Source organism: Gossypium raimondii, chromosome 12 (genome assembly GCF_025698545.1).
Source record: "Gossypium raimondii isolate GPD5lz chromosome 12, ASM2569854v1, whole genome shotgun sequence".
NCBI lineage: Eukaryota > Viridiplantae > Streptophyta > Magnoliopsida > Malvales > Malvaceae > Gossypium > Gossypium raimondii.
Window position 1 is genome coordinate 14,427,336 of NC_068576.1, and position 19,450 is coordinate 14,446,785.

General features: G+C 31.8%; 2 protein-coding genes across 6 annotated transcripts; one reads left to right on the forward strand and one right to left on the reverse strand.

Annotated features, from left to right (window-relative positions):
* The first annotated feature begins 1,234 nt into the window (after positions 1-1,234).
* LOC105763366 (uncharacterized) lies at positions 1,235-4,091 on the forward strand. Its single transcript, XM_012581586.2, has 4 exons — positions 1,235-2,138; positions 2,608-2,977; positions 3,463-3,544; positions 3,646-4,091. The coding sequence occupies exons 1-4, from the start codon at positions 1,526-1,528 to the stop codon at positions 3,844-3,846; spliced, it is 1,266 nt and encodes a 421-aa protein (XP_012437040.1). The 5' UTR covers positions 1,235-1,525; the 3' UTR covers positions 3,847-4,091.
* Positions 4,092-4,271: 180 nt separating this feature from the next.
* LOC105763367 (uncharacterized) lies at positions 4,272-8,383 on the reverse strand. Of its 5 annotated transcripts, none has more exons than XM_052625092.1 (14): positions 8,087-8,383; positions 7,728-7,882; positions 7,545-7,634; positions 7,268-7,333; positions 7,100-7,165; positions 6,915-7,000; positions 6,657-6,702; positions 6,498-6,552; positions 6,141-6,221; positions 5,849-5,980; positions 5,637-5,764; positions 5,452-5,556; positions 4,652-4,786; positions 4,272-4,525 (listed from the first exon to the last, which is right to left on the reverse strand). In XM_052625092.1, the coding sequence occupies exons 2-14, from the start codon at positions 7,743-7,745 to the stop codon at positions 4,460-4,462; spliced, it is 1,074 nt and encodes a 357-aa protein (XP_052481052.1). In that variant the 5' UTR covers positions 7,746-7,882; positions 8,087-8,383; the 3' UTR covers positions 4,272-4,459. The 5 variants fall into 5 exon arrangements, with proteins under 5 accessions (XP_052481052.1, XP_012437041.1, XP_012437042.1 ...); XM_012581587.2 differs by having other exon boundaries at positions 5,849-5,984; positions 6,145-6,221; positions 8,097-8,378; XM_012581588.2 differs by having other exon boundaries at positions 5,849-5,984; positions 6,145-6,221; positions 8,092-8,378.
* Positions 8,384-19,450: the final 11,067 nt, after the last annotated feature.

A 19,450-nucleotide genomic window follows, 5' to 3' on the forward strand; every position in this document is an offset into this window, starting at 1 on the left:
AACAGTGAAAATTTCAAATAAATTAAAATGTAATGAGATTTAGTTAAGTAATCAAGAATGATTTGTAATTTTAGATAAATCACCTAAGCAAATAAATATATTTGCTTTAAAAAATATATGGTTGGTGAAAATATTTTTTAAATAATATACTAAATTTTGTCGTAAGTAAAATAATATTTTATGTTTAAAATATATTTTTTAAAATTATCTAATAATGGATATAAATTTGATGGTAATAAACTTATATTAATAATATTAATATGAAAGTTTGATAACTAAGTTAGAGACCTGATTAATATATTAGGATGGGGATGGTTTGAACCCATATTAACCAATGCTCCTTACAAGTCAAGATTAAAAATGATAGTTTTAAGTGAATGAGTAATTTAATATATAGTGAATAGCAACCCTATTTGTTTATCAAAATTTTGGATCTTCTAAAAGAGCGGTCGTTATACACTTATAAATATACCCATTTGAGACACAAATAGCACATCATATTTAATTTTTATTAAAACTGTAATGTATTAATAATATTAGTCATTAATAAAATTTATTAATGTAATTTCATGTATTAAAAATTATTTTCATTTTACAAAATATATTAATATATTGTAACTAAAAGTTATCATTTATGAAAATATCAAATTTTATGTTATGATTGGAGATAAAAATTTTAAATTATAAATGTTGGAAGGAGTAAAATGAAATTTCCCCTTACGATGCTAAAGAACGAGGGACCAAAGACCCTTGGATCCGCCTTGATTTGGATATGCTTTTTTAATTAAGAAATATATAAATATTCTATTTTTATAAAAGAGTTCAATTATTGATTATGGCAGGTAAAGATGCAGAAATATTCAATCCCATGAACAAACAGAGATTAAGTGATTTCTTGTATTACAAGGAACAAACAAATGAAAATGGGAAATGTGTGGACAATGTTCTTAAATTTCAATCTTCAAAGTCCAAGTATATGGCCTCCTTGTTCTTGTTGGTCACCCATGGATTCTTTTTCCTTTTTCTTGGGTGGCTTTTCTGTTGTCTTATTCATGTGGTTTTACTTGAGTATCTGAGATTTCAACTAGTAAAAAAGTAAAAGGACTATGTATAAAAACGATGAAAATAACGTTGTCTTTGACAGATACTGCTGATAAAAACGTCTAATGCTTACTTCGTCAACATTCTTAGCTTTTGTAATCAATGATTTGAAGCTGTGTTTTGGCATTTTTCATTCTCAATGGAGCAACCCTTCATGAGGCTTGTCTTAGATGCAAACAAATCTTTGTACCCAAGGATCGGATAGCTTCCCAAAATAATAAATTAATGTAAAAAAAAGGGGTATATAATTAGCTGCAAACAACAGTAAAAACCAGCTTTCAAACAAATTCTTTCATTGTCTCAATGACCCTTTTAGACAGTCTTGCCGGCAAACCGAATAATCAATTTTATCTGTTCAAAGTCTAGCTCTTTGTGGCACTGGGTGAGGTATCAGGCTAAGACTGTTGGGGGTGATTGAGAGTGAATGAAGAAAGGGTCTGTTTCTTTGAGCCATCTGGGTACTTTTCCAAGCCCAGGAGGTTCAGATTACCGTGATAATGGGGCGGTGGTGAGTCAAAAAGGTTGGAGTTCAGAGCGAGTGGCGCGTTCAGCTAACAGCAATGGCAATAGCAGAAGACATATCAGTGCTTCATCTTTGACACCTTTTTACAGTGGAAGAACTTTGCCTTCCAAATGGGAAGATGCTGAGAGGTGGATTTGTAGCCCTGTTTTGGGTTATGGTGTTAGCAAGAACGTAAACTATCATCTCCAGAGGCGGCCAAAGTCTAAAAGTGGGCCGATTGTGCCCCCTGGGATTGCTTTCTACTCCAATTGCTCGCCTTCCATGAACTTGCTTGATGGTGGAGGGAGTGGGACTGTGACGAATTTGATGGCAGGGTCTCCATTTTCAACTGGGGTTTTGATGGCTGATGGGGTTTCCGTTCATTATCTTGGTTGTAGAGCCGCGGCAGCTGCTGGAGATGTTGACGGCGATCAATCTTGTATGGTGCAGAGTGATAGTAATGTAGCACGATCCGCTATTATACCTGGATGGTCGTCAGATTTGGTCAGTGAGTCTTCATTGCCAAGCTCTCAAGGTATTACTGTTCTTCCTTTGTTTTGAGCTTCATTTGCTTGCAATTTCATCTTAGGCTGATCTGATTATGGAAGTTCAACTACATGAAGTAGGATAATCTAACCCCCACAAAACCCAATTTTTCCAAATTGCAAAGAAGATACTCTAAAAGTCAATCCCACTTCTTTTAAATATCTAATCAGTACTGATTAATTGTAAATGATGAACTTCTTAAGGCTGCATCTGGTAGGTGAACTTTGTTCCACCAGCTCTTCATTTCTCTTTTATGTATCCGAGTTTGAGGAACATAGAGCCTTGGAGGCTAGTAGATAATGAAATACGATTAAATTTTAATAGATCCTGTAAAACGTTAGCTTCAAATTGATATTGCATTTTAGTTTGTGGCTTGGAGCTGCTGCGACTGTAATAAGAAGACTATATCTGTTCATGTTGGTTTCAAACTTCTGATGTTGGATATCAAATTGTCGCAGATGAAAAACTTGATGAAATCAAGGATGCCGAAATGATGCTGTGTCGTGTAGCTTCGCGGAGGGATATGGCGACGCAAATGAGCCCGGACAACAGTAGCAGCCACTCATCTACTAGAGAGAGGTCTTCATTCGGCCACTCACCTCCCCCTATCCTTCCTCTTCCTGCTGTGGACAACAATGATCATCCTTCTAAACTGGACATCAGGGAAGTGCAGATAGACAAGCGAGCCACTGTTACTAACCGGTCAAAAAGGCATGGATCGAGAAGAATCAAGAAAGGCGAGCCGGATTTTGAAGGCTTCTACCGAAACAGCGCCCCAACTTCTGCTTTATCTCTGGATATCGCAGAGGCAGCAACAAGCATTTCAAAGTATGTTTTTATTGCATTCTTCCTCAAGTTCTGCCTGCATCATCCAGTTAAAACAGGAGACGTCCATAATAAACACAATTAATTGAAATCCGATGAACTCATTTTGTGCTTTGCTTAATGAAGTTTAAAATGTAATTTTCACTAGTTCAATTAGGGACCAAGATCACTACTTTCATATAATATTAGAGTCCCAATAATTTCCTATGACGTGTAACATTAAATAGTAGGGGCCACTACACTTCCCAACATCCCTGGAAACCATAGTTGGATTAATTTGAGGGTAAGTTGGGTCATTCAATGCTTGGTGTTTAATGTTCCCAGGAAATTTCCGACATTGAGTTCCTAGGTAGAACTGCATGATTTCAGGGGACCATTAATATCAATATCCGAAAGAAACTTGGGGAGTAGTTGAGTGAAATTAAAGTACCAGAAATATAGAGGATCTTTTTTTTTCAGAAGAAGATCTTAACTTGGATTTTTTACAGGTTGCAAAGAGAGGAAGCAAAGATCAGTGCTTGGGAGAATCTGCAGAGGGCAAAAGCTGAGGCAGCCATACGTAAACTAGAGGTTCACATGCACACAGGATTTCTACTTTTGTCACTTTTTATCTCTATCCAACTGTTTAAACCTTCTTAAAATCTCTTCTTTTTCCTGAATTTTAATATCAGATGAAATTAGAAAAGAAGAGATCAGCTTCAATGGATAAGATCTTGAGAAAGCTGAGAACGGCTCAGGTGAAAGCTCAAGAAATGAGGAGTTCCATATCAGGAAAAGAGGATGAACAGATTCCCAAGACTTCACCAAAGTTTACATTCTTCCATATCCGCATGAGTTTTCTCAGCAGTTGCTTCACCTGCCATGGTTTCTAGTTTCTTGCAAATCTTATGTCCATATCCTCAAATCTTTTCCATAAAGTATTAGCTTCCAATGGAGTATTTGTTTCCGGATTTTTTTCGCTGCTGGTTTCTCGGCTTCCCTACTCTTCCATGTAAATTATCTTAAGATTTCTAGATTCGATGGTCCAGGAGACTGCAGATTTCAACTTCTTGTTCTTAGTGGATGTGATTTTTTCTGGTTCTTTTTTAAAGGAAATATCATCTTTTATGCTTTGCAATGTCAACTAACAAGAATAGGTTGGCTTATATATTTGCTTTACTGTCTGATAAGTTAGTGATGAAACATAAAAATACCAGCTTAATGTATGACAGGGTATACCAACAATTCCATGCAAAATATTTGTAACTTGCATACCATTGATGGTAAGTTCCAGATGGAAGTGTTTGATAAAGATAGGTACCACAATGTTAAAATTCATTAATTAGATACTTCAGCTTGAATATTTCTCTACACAATGAAATGTATGGCTGATACGACATGATTTATAATCAGAATACAAGATATTGATAATGATATCAGGGTAATGATCTAGATTGTTCAAAGTTGACATCCCAAGAAGATCTTCACGCCAATTCCAAGGCTACTTTAGTATGGCCGGTACCGCCAATCTGCTCTCGACGGCCTTGCACCCCCCATTGCGTAACTCCACTGCTAAATAAAAATTGCACAATGCATTGTAAGGACTTAGGAACTCTTCCCCGACCCCCCAAAAAAAAAAAAAATTTAAAGAAATAAAAGAGAAGGAACTATGTTTCTGTAACACACATGCATACTCACATCATCAAAAAGCATGCCTCCGTACATCCTACCATAGGAGCGCATTGGACCACCAAAACCTCTAAATGGTCCAACAGGATTCATCATGAAACTAGGGCCAACATCATCAACAGGTGTTGCTGAATCTATTGCCACCTGAATAGCAAGTTCATGTGTAAAAAAATTATTAGAGTTCAAATTAACGTAAGTTATGACATTTTTATTGCATTTCATAGAATTCGCAGATAATTGAAGAACATAAATAACTGTAGACAAGCAGGCTTGCCTGTAAACGTACACTTTATCTTCAATCCTGGGAAAAATTGCGAACCAGATAAGACTAATTAACTTGATTTAACCATTTATTTTATCTTTGGAATTGTTGCAAGATAATTTCAAAACCTTTTCAAGTGAAACTGCTATGCTTTCCAGATTTTACATGGTCATAGTCTTTCTTTTTCATTTTTTGGCATTAAAAAAGCATGCAGAGTCCATGATAACCTTAGTTCATAATGCAGTTATCACATCAATTAAGATAATAAATTGAGGTTTTCCAATTAATCCATAATGGTAAATAATAACTGAGTCCTAAAAATTTCAGAGCATAATCTAAGAACTAGAGTTAATTCCCATAACCAGAAAAATGGCTATTACCACAGGTTATAATTAAACATATTATCAAAGAACTTGGTCTGTTTGACATGCTATCATGCATAAATACTCATAAATATGAATAAAAAGTAACAGCATCATGACCAGGCCTCAGATCTAAGGTGGCAATCAAGTGTGAGGAAAGAACATAAAAGCTTGTTTCCTGGTACCTGTTGTCCACAAATCTCATGAGACCTATGAGATACTCTGTCCGCAACTCCATCTTCAGCAAATGTTACAAAACCAAAACCTCTGTGGCCAGATCTCTTGGGGTCCTACATTACAAGAGAACACAAACCTTCATAAGATGGCTCAATTCATCTCTCATTGCTACTTGGTATTTTATCACTTTTACCTTAGGAACGTAAACGTCTAGTATACGACCAAATCTACCAAAATAGTGGCGTAGATCATCAACATTAGCCTCCTGAGGGAGCCTGCCAACAAATATCTTTTTTCCCATCCCTCGACTAGACTCCCCTCCTAGTTCAACATAAAGGGAGAGAAGGATAAGATGAATAAACTGTAATTCCATAAATCGAAGTCTCTGCTAGGTAAGGAACCTACTTCCGTACACTGGGCCAGGATGGTCATACAAGGTAGGAGCACCAACTGCAGCATATCTAGTTGCAGCAGAAATGTAAGCATTATATGCACCATATCCCCCCTGTGACATTCTATTTATAGGCTTGAAATCATCTTCCTGTCAATATAATATCAAAACAGTGGTATTATCGCCACATATATCGAGTATATATGTGAAACTCCCAGGGGAATAGGATATGAAAACAAATTTGTGCTTTGTCCTTTACTAAACAGGTAAATTGTTAAAACGAAACAGCACTGGCTGTGATTTAACTTGCCTTGGGTGTTGCTCGATCAACTACTACAGTAGCACCTCCTAGTTCATGTGTATCAGCCATCAGATTCTCCACAGAACCTGTACAAATGAATAAGTATTACCCATCTTCTAACTGTCAGACTGCAGGAGAGGAGGGAAAGAGCCAGTATACATAACTAAGTTTGAAAAGTAATAAATTATTTTTAACTGTACAACTTAGATTTTCAATTAGAAAAACAGATAAGAATATAGCTCATAGCACTTTTATCTAGTAGACACCAAAAAAAATAACCCAAAGGTCAAATGCAAGCATGCAAACCATTGGATGTAGAAATTTAACTGAAAGGTGCTATGCCAGGAACAGGATAAACTGACCTGCGCTAGCAAAAGTGATAAAGCCAAATCCACGGTGCGCTTTTGAGACTTGATCCTGTGAAATTCATACTTAACAATAATCTCAGAGAACTCTACCAAGAATGCTATTACATGCAACCAGAAGCAGAACATAGACATATGAAAAGAAGGGAGTAGTACCTTTGGCATATATAAATCAGTTATCTCACCATACTCCTCAAAATGTCTGCGAAGAAGAATATATTGCTGTTATGTTAATCTTCGCATAACAGACAAATTAACTTATCATTTGTTCTTTACCCTTCGGGTGCAATTAGACAGCTCAAGAAGACAAAGCCATGGTTTGTTGGGTAGAGTTGATAAACCATGTTCAAAGAATGAAGAGCAAATAGTGAAAAAGAAAAGCAATACTATGATTCATATATTGCACTTAATTACCTCTGAAAGGTTGATTCATCCACTGATAGTGGAATTCTGGCCACAAATATCCTGGTTACTTTCTTCACAGGTGATTTCATCTCCTCCTGTCAACACGGTAAAAAAAATTGAAGCTATGAATAAAGAAATAATAAACCCATAAAAGTTTTCAAATAAAAAGGTATCTGCTAAAGTTTATGTTAAACCTTTGGAGTAGCTATTTTAACTTCCAGCAATCTCTCCCCAAGAATATGCTCTCTTGATAGCACACTCTATAGAAAATGAAAAACAAAGCATTATTTTTCTTTATCACATGGTTTAAAGTTAAGGGAGAGAAAGAAAAAGAGTATGTGAGAGAGAGAGCCGATGATTACCTTAGCATCATTAGCCGATGCAAATGTTACATAACCAAAGCCACGAGATCGGCCTGAGGATCGCTCCTATATAATAGAAAAAGAACATTAATATCAATGAACAGCATAAGAAAAAACAAGTAATTACAGTTTTTTCTACAAATCTTCAACATAACTAAGATAGAATATATAAAATCAGAGAGAAATAACAACCATGCTAGTTAAGTGAAGGAAATTGCAGATTTCCCTAGATATAAAGCAATAAATATAAATAAATGAGAAAAGGGGGGGGGGGCACCTTCATGACAATGCAATCCTCCAAATCACCATAATTACTCATATATTCCCTCAAACCTTCAGTATCCACTTCCCACGGGATTCCCAAAACCTAAGAAAAGAAAATTAATCAAATTCAAGAAAATAAAATTAAACCCCATTAACAAAAACCTAACCTTTCATAAATTAAGAAGGGGAGACTAACCACAAGCTTCCGGTCCATAGAGAAAATCGAAGCACTCGAGCTGAGAAACGAAAATCGTTGAAATCCCTAATACACTCAAAACAAAAGATCTCACAAAGATCCTCTCTTAATAAAGCTCTCGCACACACTGTCTCTTCCTCTTTCTCTTTCTCTTCCTGCAAATAATAAGCACACGCTCTTTCTCACAGACAATCATCACCAAAAAGGAAATCAAATTGGCCATCTTTTTTTTTCGAAAAAAGAAATTTTTAATTCAAGGACAAAGAAAGCTCTTCATTGTAGTATTAGACGAGAATAATTATAAAATAAAAATAAAAAGAGTTTTTGGTTTTCATCTTTCTTTGTTAGCGCTCACTGACCTGACCTGACCTGACCTGACCTGACCAATCCCAACCAAAACCCCAAAGTTTGCAGAAGAAGATCTCTCTCTTTCCCTCCTTTTCCTTCCCTTCCCTTCCCTTCCCTTCCCTTCCCTCGCTCGCTCCTGCCGCTTTGAATCGTTAGTCGTTATCACTGAGAGGCCCCATTTGCTTTCCTTTGTAGCTGACTTGGGCTAAATTTGGTTGGTTATGGGCAAGGCAACCATGAGCGTCTTGCTCGCACTTCGGGTAAAGTCAACTAAGGTAACTCCATAAAAGGCCCAACCTTCTTTTTTAAATTAAAATGGCCCCAACATTGAGGAAATTGGATTGCAGCTCTTTTTCCTATAAATAATTGGTATCTACTGAAATTTAAGGCTAACAGGCACAGCCTAACGCAAATCACTCGAATTCGTCATAAATTCCCGCATTATTGTACATTTATGTCGGTAACTCACTAACTCTTACCGTTACGATCTCCTCTCTATAATAATTTTATTTGTTATAGAAAGCTATTATAAAATAAAAATAATCGTACTAAACTTACAATAAACTTCACATCATCAATTTTTTTAAAATAAAAAAAAGTTGAAAATTATATGAAAAAAAACGTGGAAATCAAATAAACAAAGCTAAAAGTTGTATAGCAGTTGTATGTGTTATTACATATTTATTTTACATTATTTCACTTAGTTAATTAAGAAATTCATCACAATTAATATAATATGAATTATCAAATTAAATTAATTAATTTATCATGAGTTATTAAATTCAAGTATTCAATTTATATATTTATAATATTCTAAATTCATCGTAGAATATTTAATTAAAGAATTTAATAGTTTATATCTTTAATTTCACTCATTAAAGATTATTTCCATTTAATAAAATATTGTGATTAACAGAACATTTTCATGTGAAATTTAATTACTTTATTAAAATAATATTTTAATTAAGATCATTTTATTTAATAAATTATAATTAATAGGCTTACATATATATATCTATAATTTTAGGCAATATACGAGTTATAAAAACTAATTTAATAAAGAACGACGTCATAACTATAGAAGTTGCTATTATAAGTGAAAATTTGTTATATAGGTTAAAATAAAATATAAAAATCAATTCTACTAAAAACTTGTTTGTTATAGCAAAATATTGTTATAGCATATGATTGTTATAAAGAGGGCTAGCTATATATATATACTATTTATAAAGCACTTTCTTGTATTGGTGTCATTCTTAACTAGGTCACCTACTCAATTATGAAATTCTTTTTTGAGCAGTCAAGTTTCTAGTATATTTTGGGAATTTGGGAACCAAATTTATGTTTTCATTATATTATTTTGCTTGTTTATTTAATACTTTGCATACCATTGTTCACCTTTTTTATGTAAATTAGTTTCGTTTATTTATTTGTATACATTATTTTTATGCCATTTGTTATATTTATTATTGTTGTACTTATTGTGGCATATATATATATATTATAATATTACGTCATCTTTTTACTCGATTTTAAAAATAGAACTTTTCAAAATAGAGATGATACTCGTATTTAGGATTTTCAAGAAAATGGAGCCCTAACGTATTGGGTTCCGATTTTCTTTGTTAAATCTAACAATCGAGAATTGCTCTTTAATCAAACAAAATAAAACTTGTCATCGGGAATTCAATATGTTGTGTCCTAACGTATTGGATGTGACACGTTGATTTCTCGAGATAAAGATTTTTTAAAATAAAGGAACTATTGAATGTTTGGGATTTTAAGAAATCGTGCCCTGACGTATAGGGTTGCGGTTTCTTCATAAATTTTAAACAATTAGATATTTTCTTAAATTTTATTACATGAGTTTTCTTGGCTAACTCATCATGAAGAAAATAAAATGTTGTGTCCTAACGCATTGGGTGTGATATTTTTTTTTCTCAAAATGAGAAGGTCTTAATAAACGATTTAATTTAATTAAGGATCGCATTTTTTTAACTCTCGACTTCAAGACATTAATTAATCAATTTGGTACCAATTTTTGGGCGTTTCGAGGGTGCTAATCCTTCCTCGTACGTAACTGACTCCCGAACCCATTTTTTTTAAACTCGTAGACCAAAGTTGTTTTTAGGTGGTCCAATCACACCTTAATAAAAGATTGGTGGTGACTCCTAATTTTTGTTTTTTAGTCAACAACTAATTTTTATTCTTTTTAAAAAAATGGTTTCGACAATTATTATAAGTTTTTTTGTTTTATATATTTCATTCTTTTTTTTATATGTATACTTATATATATGTGTTAATATATGCATACACATATTTTCAAATTTACTTATATATTGTACTTATATATATACATACTTTGTAAATACATATACATATATAATTCATATTAAAGTATTTGTTTTATGTTGTATATTAACATTTTATCATTTTTTAAAAAGAAAATATATTTGGTTTTATCAAGGCATTAAAACTATTTTTGTTCAAAGGCTTTCAAAATAAGGCAATATTCGATATTTGGGATCTTCGAGAGGATTGAGCCCTAACATATTGGGTTCCAATTTTCTTCGTTGAATCTAAATAATCGGGAATGCTCTTTAATAAAAAAAACATAAAAGCTCATTATCGGGAAATCAATATGTCGTGTCCTAACGCATTGGATATGACACATTGTTTTCTCGAGATGAGGGTTTTTCTAAAAATAATAAAGGCAATATTCTGTATTTGGGAATTTCGATTGATCGTGCCCTAACTTACTGGGTTTCAATTTTTCTCTTTTAGCCCAAATAATCGAATATCCTTTTGAAATTTAAATGCATGAGTTTTAAAAATCAAAAGACAAACTTAAATTTGAAGATTGAAAATGTTGCGCCGTAACTCACTGAGTGTGATGTTTTATTTCTTTAAAATAAGAATGTTTTATTATTTTAATTCATTCAAGTTAAAAAGTTTTCTTTTAAAATCTTTTCAAATTTTCGACACCAAGACATTAAACAATCAATTTGGTACCGATTTTGGGCGTTACGAGGGTGCTAACCCTTCCTCGTGCGTAACTAACTCTCGAACCTATTTTCTCAAAATTCGTAGACCTAAAATCGTTTTCAAGATGAACCGATCACACCTTAATAAAAGATTGGTGGCGACTCCCATGTTCGTTTTTGTTTTCAAAATCCAAGTCGACCCCATTTTACAAAAAAAAGGTTTCGACAATTAGAATTCTAATATTTATTAATAGTAGAGTTTATATTATTTATATTCCTTATATTTATAAATATAAACTTTAAAAAAATCGTAAATATCTCTATTGATTAATCAAATTCATTTCTTTTATTCTATTTGGATTTGGTCATTTGGATGCAAAAAGAAATAAAAGCATATATTGTTGAAGGAATCAAAGTTACATGTGACCTCTCTCCTCAATCATTCGGTTAGACAAAGTGTTTCAATATTTTTGTCAATAAAATTATAAAATTAATCTTCACCGAAAAGAAAGTTAAAATTACTTATAACGAGACTTCAACTCAAGTTCTTTGGTAATTCTAAAGCTTTTTACCATATTTTCAATTTTAAATGACAAGAAATTTATATAAACCATATTTGGTATGTTTTCTTTTCACTATTTTTTACTTTCTTATATTTCTTTAGAAAGAAAATTTATTATTATTTTAAGGTTACTTTACATTAGTTTTTTTTTCTTATTTAGTTATATTTTACATGATATTTGAATGATTAAATATTTAACAATTAAATTCTTGTTACTAAATATGTTTGAATTTTAATTAAACTTGTGATGAAGAGTGTTATTAACTTAGTATTATTGATTAAAAGTGTAACACCCCTAACCCGTCTCGCTCACCAAGACTAAGCTACAGAGTGCTACACTACAAACAGAACAATTACAGACCTTTAACGGATAATTCAAGTCGAAAATCATTATCTACAATTTTATAAGTCATTCAGAACAAATTTAAACATTTCCTGAGCTTAATACAAACTTACGTGAGCTCTAAAGTTAACCTGGGATCAAATAAGGGCCAAATTGCAAAGTTTGAAAAGTACAGAGCCGACGTCGTTACGAGATTTTCTCCACATTGTGATTTTGCCAAATAGTATGTCATGTCATGTCTAGCCATGTTATAATCAGTTAACTTGTGGTGCACTTTTAAAAGGAATCTAGGAATTTTTGGAAGGGATCTAGGCATTTTTTGTAACACCCCTAACCCATATCCGTCGTCGGACTAGGGTTAAGAGGCATTACCGAACAATTTACATCATTATACAAACATTTCATATACATTGATCATGTATCATCATATCACATTCATTCATAAATGACATTGTCCCTTAAATAGGTCTACGAGATCTAAAACATGCTTTTAGAAGGTTCGGGACTAAATTGGTTACACATAAAAATTTTCGAAATTTTAAGAATTTTCTAGTAACAGACGTCACATGCCCGTGTCAACAACTGCGTGGACGAATATAGGTCATTTGCCAACCATAAGGGTCAACCCTACACAAGCACAAAATATACCATTTTTGTACACAATAGGCAGCTTAAACATTGTAAATTCATGCATCAAACATTAACCACAATTGCATCAAACATGCCATACCAATTCAACCATTTCATCTATTCATACACAAACTTTTGCCTAACCACAAACATACCAAATCAGTATGATTTATTATTTAACCAAACAATCATCATTTAAATCAATTTAATAAGGCATGTAAATCAATGTTTTTTAGACCTAAAATACTCCATTTCTTTTTCATAATCTCAATTGCAACCTAACCTCTCAATACCAATATAAACAAACACATAAATACCATTATTCATCAATCGTGAATATCAATTTGACACTTCCACTAATGCATCAATAACTTTACTAAAGCTTACCAAATAACCACAATCTCATACTAATTATAATGCCATCTACATATCAAACCTCACATTATAAACAAGCCAAATCTCATGGCTCAATACATTTCAATCATATAGGCACCAATAGCCAAAATCACTTATACACTTAACAAACCAACTAGCCCATACATGCCACTTAACCAAAATTTCAAATCTTTTAATTACCGAAACCATAACTGGATAGTGTGATGGGATCTCCGACAATTTCCAACCCGAGCGAGCCTTCGAAACACTATAAACATAGAAAAATAACACAAAGTAAGCTATAAAGCTTAGTAAGTTGATATGTAAATAATAAGCAATCTGTTAACCTGCTTTTACCAATCCTCACAACATGTTCTCAAGATAATACAATCAAAATTTCACATAGTTCCACTATTTACTCATGTTCATATCAAGCTGTCTACTCGAGTCATAGTCACTAAATTATTTATATCTTGCACTACCGAACTCCAAATTAAGATCCGATTGATTTTCCAAAAACTAGACTCACATATCTTCTTACCATAAAATTTCCAGTATTTTTGGTTTAGCCAATAAGTACATTTAATTCTTCAAAGTCGTGCCTGTTCTGTTGTCTGACAGTTCCGACCCTTCTTCTCAAAAAATTAATTATCTCTTAGTACGGGATTTGGATAATATTACCGTTTGTTTCTCTTGAAAATAGACTCATTAATAATTTTAATCATATAAATTTTAACCCATAATTATTTTTATACAAATTTTAATGATTTTCCAAAGTCAGAACAAGGGATTCCAAAATCATTCTAACCTTATCTCACAAAAATTCAAATATTTCATAATACAAGATTCTTTTGCTTACATTGTTTCTTCTATTTGAAACTAGACTCAATAGGATTTAATTTCATGTCTTATTCAACCTCTAATGCGATTCCCACAATTTTTAGTTATTTTTCAAAGTTATAAAACTGCTGCTGTCCAAAACTGTTTTATTGCAAATTTTACTCTTTCATGATTTCTTTCATACATTTGATAAAATTTCGTTTCCAGTTCCATATGTCCTCATAACACGTATCATATTTCATCTATGCGATTCACATAGATCATATTTCATTTCATTCTCAATCATATAATCATTTACATAACTAACATTAGCTTTCTCAAGTTTAATCAATTTAATTCTCATATAACATTCAATTCATACTTCCATATAGCCACATGAGCACATTTTGGTATAAAACATATTTAAACACATACTTTTCTCATTTGATATACATGATACGGTATGAACTCACCAATTCACTTTCATTCGATTCTCACATAGGTTCTGTACGTACCTGTCTTGCTTAACTCGATCGTACTTTCATTCTCAACTTTCACTTACTTGTTGATTTCTGTCACGAATACCTTGCTTTCGTTGTACCATCACTTATAACCATGTTTCATCCACTTTTCCCATTGAACCATTTGGAATACTAAAGGATACTCGGGGATCTCGTACACATAGTACCGTAACAATGCCATATCCCAGATACGGTCTTACATGTAATCTCGTATCGATGCCAATAGCCTAGCCATGGTCTTACACGAAATCACATATCGATGCCAATGTCCCAGACATGGTCTTACACAAATTCTCATGTTGATGCCATATCCCAGATATGGTCTTACACGTAATCTCAGTAACCCGAATGTCATGACATTTGTATCATATCTATTCTTAAAGTTCAACCGGGACTTTTACTTTGTCAAATCTCCGTCGAACATTTCCAAATCATTGTAATCACAATTAAATTCAATATTTAAGAATTCACCATAATTATCTCAATTAAGCATTTAAACATGTATAATTTAATGCTTATTAAACATACGAACTTCCTCATTCGCTTAAACGACGAATTTAGGTCGACTAATCTGATACTTTGATTTCCCTCGATCTAGATCCCAATTCCGCTTTTCTCATTCTAGATAATATCAAAATTTACTTATTTAATCATCATTTCATTCAATTTAACACAATTTACACATTTTAGCAAAATTACATTTTTGCCCCTATTATTTCACATTTTCTTAATTTAGTCCTTATCACATAAAATCACAATTTCATGAAATTAAACACAAACCCAAGCTAGCTGAATTTTCCATATATTACTATCAGCCCATATTTTCAATTTATTTCACATTTTAACCACTAAATTTCCACATTTCACAATTTAGTCAAAATTGACATTTTTTCAAAAATCACTTTATAAAAGATGAAAATCTAACATCAAATATTCATAATCTATCATAAATCATCAATTTACTCAAGCATTCAACAATGGCAACATGTTAAAAATCTTTAACAATTTCGAATTCAGAGGCACGGGCTAGCTAGATTACGAAACAACGATCTCAAAAACGTAAAAATTATAAGAAACTGATAGTTTAAGGGCTTATATGCAAGGAATTTGACTTGCTGAAATTTTTTAGCATCCATGGCTTCTTTGTTGCTTGAACTTTCGGTTGAGGTAGAAAAATAAAGATGAAAGCTTTATGTTTTCTTTATTTATTCATTTAATACCTAATTTAATATATTAACCTTTATAATATTTAAAAATTACTACATTGCCAAACCACTATCATCCACTAACACACTAATGGTCTAATTACCATATAGATACCTCCCTTTAAAGCTCTATAGCTATTTAATACCTTTAGCTTATACAACACAACTTTTGCACTTTACGCGATTTAGTTTTTTTTTTATCGAATTAAGCCTTTAAATGGTAAAATTTCTTTACAAAAATTTCACACAATAATTCTATCATGCTGTAAACCATAATAAAATAATAAAATAAATATTTTAACCTCAGATTTGTGGTCCCAAAACCACTGTTCCGATTTAGCTAAAACAGGGCCGTTACATTTTTGGGTCAATATGTCTTCATTTTAATCGAAGATCTGTCTCTTAGATTTGCAATGCACTTTGAACTACTCAATTTCAAGTTCGGGAACTCAAGTTATGATTGTTTTAGTGAAGACTATGCGAGCAGAATTTCTAGACGGGATTATTACGAAAATTACGAGTTTCGGGCTTTTAATTCAAGTTTAAATAATATTGAGTTCGATTTTTAGCCTTAATTATATATATGAGCTCAATATTGTATTTATTAAGTTTTATTATTTATTTATTCCGAATTTTAGATTTTTAGGAGTTTTATGTCAACAATAAAGTTTAGTGTAAATAATATATGTACTTAGCTAGCCTATATAAAGGTCTCTTCATTATACACAATTGATCAATTCATCCGTTATTCACTTTGAACTAAAAAAATTTACTTTGAGTTTTCTCCTCAAGAATTTCTCTTGTGTTTTCTTTTAGAAGAGCTTTAACAATCTTTTCAGATTGTGGGGATCATCTTCAAGCTTTTTCTTACTAACTTTTCTTTCTTTAAGGAAAAATTAGAGTCGTTCAAAGGGGGTTGTGAATTTATTTGGTTTCCAAGACTCCTTAAGACTTTTACACGCCACTTTCCATCTTTTCCATCTATCTTGTTTCGTTGATTTGCTATTGTGTTATGATATTCTTTAATTGTTTCTAATCTTTAATTTGGATTCCTTGTTCTTTTTCTATCTTTTATTACTTGTTTTAATTGTTTCTCTTTTAATTCTTAAATCGACTTAAATTTGTTTTGCGTTTGATTGTATCAAACTCCAAGTTCTACTTCATTCGACTAGAGCCCTAGGCCAAATTTGCAACTTGGACAAACTTACGATTTTGTTTCGTGTTCGTCCTTATCAAGGATCGTAAAATATCTTCCAAAAATAAAAGAACAAGTCATTTTACATAAAAACATGGGTTTTCCGATTTACCTTTATATTAACTTAGCTCATTTTACTAAGCCAAACAAAGAACAATGATGAAAACATTTTCTATAAAATAAAAAAGTGAAAAAAACGAACATTTAATTTGGAATAAATGAAGTTCACTTCAAGGTTGTCGAGACTTGATCTTGAACACTAGTTTTGAGAGAGTTTGGATCAAAAGGTTTTTGAGACTTGATCTTGGATGGTTGAGTCTGCTTTAAAGGTTTTCGAGACTTGACTTTGAAAATAAATTTTATCTCTTTTGTGTTGATGCAACCGAAACATGAAGAGCTTTGATTTAAGGGTCTATGGGACTTGATCATGAATGAATGATTCCACTTTAAGAGCTTTTTTAGACTTGATCTTGAAGAATGAGTTTAGCCTTATTTCTTTAGATCAGACAAGATCCAAAAGTAGCTTTCTTTAAAACGAATTCGGCTTTTTGTTTTTTTAGTCTTCAAATTTTTGATGTTTTCAAATGTTTTTTGAGATTTTGAAGAAAATTTCTAATCTTTAAAATCTTCTCTCTAGACCAAGAGTAAATATAATTTTATCATTAAGTTTGATATTCAAAACTTGAATTCAAATACAACTTTATCATTAAGTTTGATATTCAATAGAATTCTAATATTTATTAGGAGTATAGTTTATATTATTTATTCAAAACTTGAATTCAAATACAATTTTATCATTAAGTTTGATATTCATTAGAATTCTACTATTTATTAGGAGTAGAGTGTATATTATTTATATTCCTTATATTTATAAATATAGACTTTAAAAAAATCGTAAATATCTCTACTGATTAATCAAATTCATTTCTTTTATTCTATTTTTTCTATTTGGATTTGGTCATTTGGATGCAAAAAGAAATAAAAGCAGATATTGTTGAAGGGAATCAAAGTCTCATCCGACCTCTCCTCCTTAATCATTCGGTTAGACAAAGTGTTTCAATATTTTTTTTCAATAAAATTATAAAATTAATCCTCACCGAAAAGAAAGTTAAAATTACTTATAACGAGACTTCAACTCAAGTTCTTTGGTAATTCTAAAGCTTTTTACCAGAGTTTTCAATCTTAAATGTCAAGAAATTTATATAAACCATATTTGGTATGTTTTCTTTTCACTTTTTTTACATTCTTATATTTATTTAGAAAGAAAATTTATTATTATTTTAAGGTTTCTTTACATTAGTTTTTTTTCTTATTTAGTTGTATTTTACATGATATTTGAATGATTAAGTATTTAACAATTAAATTCTTGTTATTAAATATGTTTAAATTTTGATTAAGCTTGTGATGAAGAGTGTTATTAACTTAGTATTATTGATTAAAGGTGTAACGACCCTAACCCGTCTCGATCACCAAGACTAAGCTACAGAGTGCTACACTACAAACAGAACAGTTACAGACCTTTAACGGATAATTCAAGTTGAAAATCATTATCTATAATTTTATAAGTCATTCAGAACAAATTTAAACATTTCTTGAGCTTAATACGAACTTACGTGAGCTTTAAAGTTAACCTGGGATCAAACAAGGGCCAAATTACAAAGTTTGAAAAGTACAGAGCCGACGTCGCTACGAGATTTTCTCCACATTGTGATGTCGCCAAATAGTATGTCACGTCATGTCTAGCCATGTTATAATCAGTTAACTTGTGGTGCACTTTTAAAAGGAATCTAGGAATTTTTCGAAGGGATCTAGGAATTTTTGGGTCAATATGTCGTCCTATTAATCGAAGATCTGTCTCTTAGATTTGCAATGCACTTTGAACTACTCGATTTTGAGTTCGAGAACTCAAGTTATGATTGTTTTAGTGAAGACAATGTGAGCAGAATTTCTAGACGGGATTATTATGAAAATTATGAGTTTCGGGCTTTTAATTTGAGTTTAAATAATATTGAGTTCGATTTTTAGGCTTAATTATATATATATATATATATATATATATATGAGCTCAATATTGTATTTATTAAGTTTTATTATTTATTTATTCAATTTTAGATTTTTAGGAGTTTTATGTCAACAAGAAAGTTTAGTGTAAATAATATATGTACTTAGCTAACCTATATAAAGGTTTCTTCATTATACACAATTGATCAATTCATTCATTATTCACTTTGAACTCAAAAAATTTACTTTGAGTTTTCTCCTCAAGAATTTCTCTTGAGTTTTCTTTTAGAAGAGTTTAAAAATCTTTTCAGATTGTGGGGATCATCTTCAAGCTTTTTCTTACTAACTTTTCTTTCTTTAAGGAAAAATTAGAGTCGTTCAAAGGGGGTTGTGAATTTATTTGGTTTCCAAGACTCCTTAAGACTTTTACACGCCACTTTCCATCTTTTCCATCTATCTTGTTTCGTTGATTTGCTATTGTGTTATGATATTCTTTAATTGTTTCTAATCTTTAATTTGGATTCCTTGTTCTTTTTCTATCTTTTATTACTTGTTTTAATTGTTTCTCTTTTTAATTCTTAAATCTGACTTAGATTTGTTTGCGTTTCAGATTGTATCAAACTCCAAGTTCTACTTCATTCGACTAGAGCCCTAGGCCAAATTTGCAACTTGGACAAACTTACGATTTTGTTTCGTGTTCGTCCTTATCAAGGATCGTAAAATATCTTCCAAAAAATAAA

Coding starts and splice junctions, on each gene's coding strand:
- LOC105763367 (XM_052625092.1), bottom strand. Junction 7,334..7,544: donor AGGATTGCATTGTCATGAAG/GTGCCCCCCCCC, acceptor TCTATTATATAG/GAGCGATCCTCAGGCCGATC. Junction 5,765..5,848: donor TCCTGGCCCAGTGTACGGAA/GTAGGTTCCTTA, acceptor ATGTTGAACTAG/GAGGGGAGTCTAGTCGAGGG.
- LOC105763366 (XM_012581586.2), top strand. CDS start 1,526: ATGAAGAAAGGGTCTGTTTCTTTGAGCCATCTGGGTACTTTTCCAAGC. Junction 2,139..2,607: donor TTCATTGCCAAGCTCTCAAG/GTATTACTGTTC, acceptor AAATTGTCGCAG/ATGAAAAACTTGATGAAATC. Junction 3,545..3,645: donor CAGCCATACGTAAACTAGAG/GTTCACATGCAC, acceptor TTTTAATATCAG/ATGAAATTAGAAAAGAAGAG.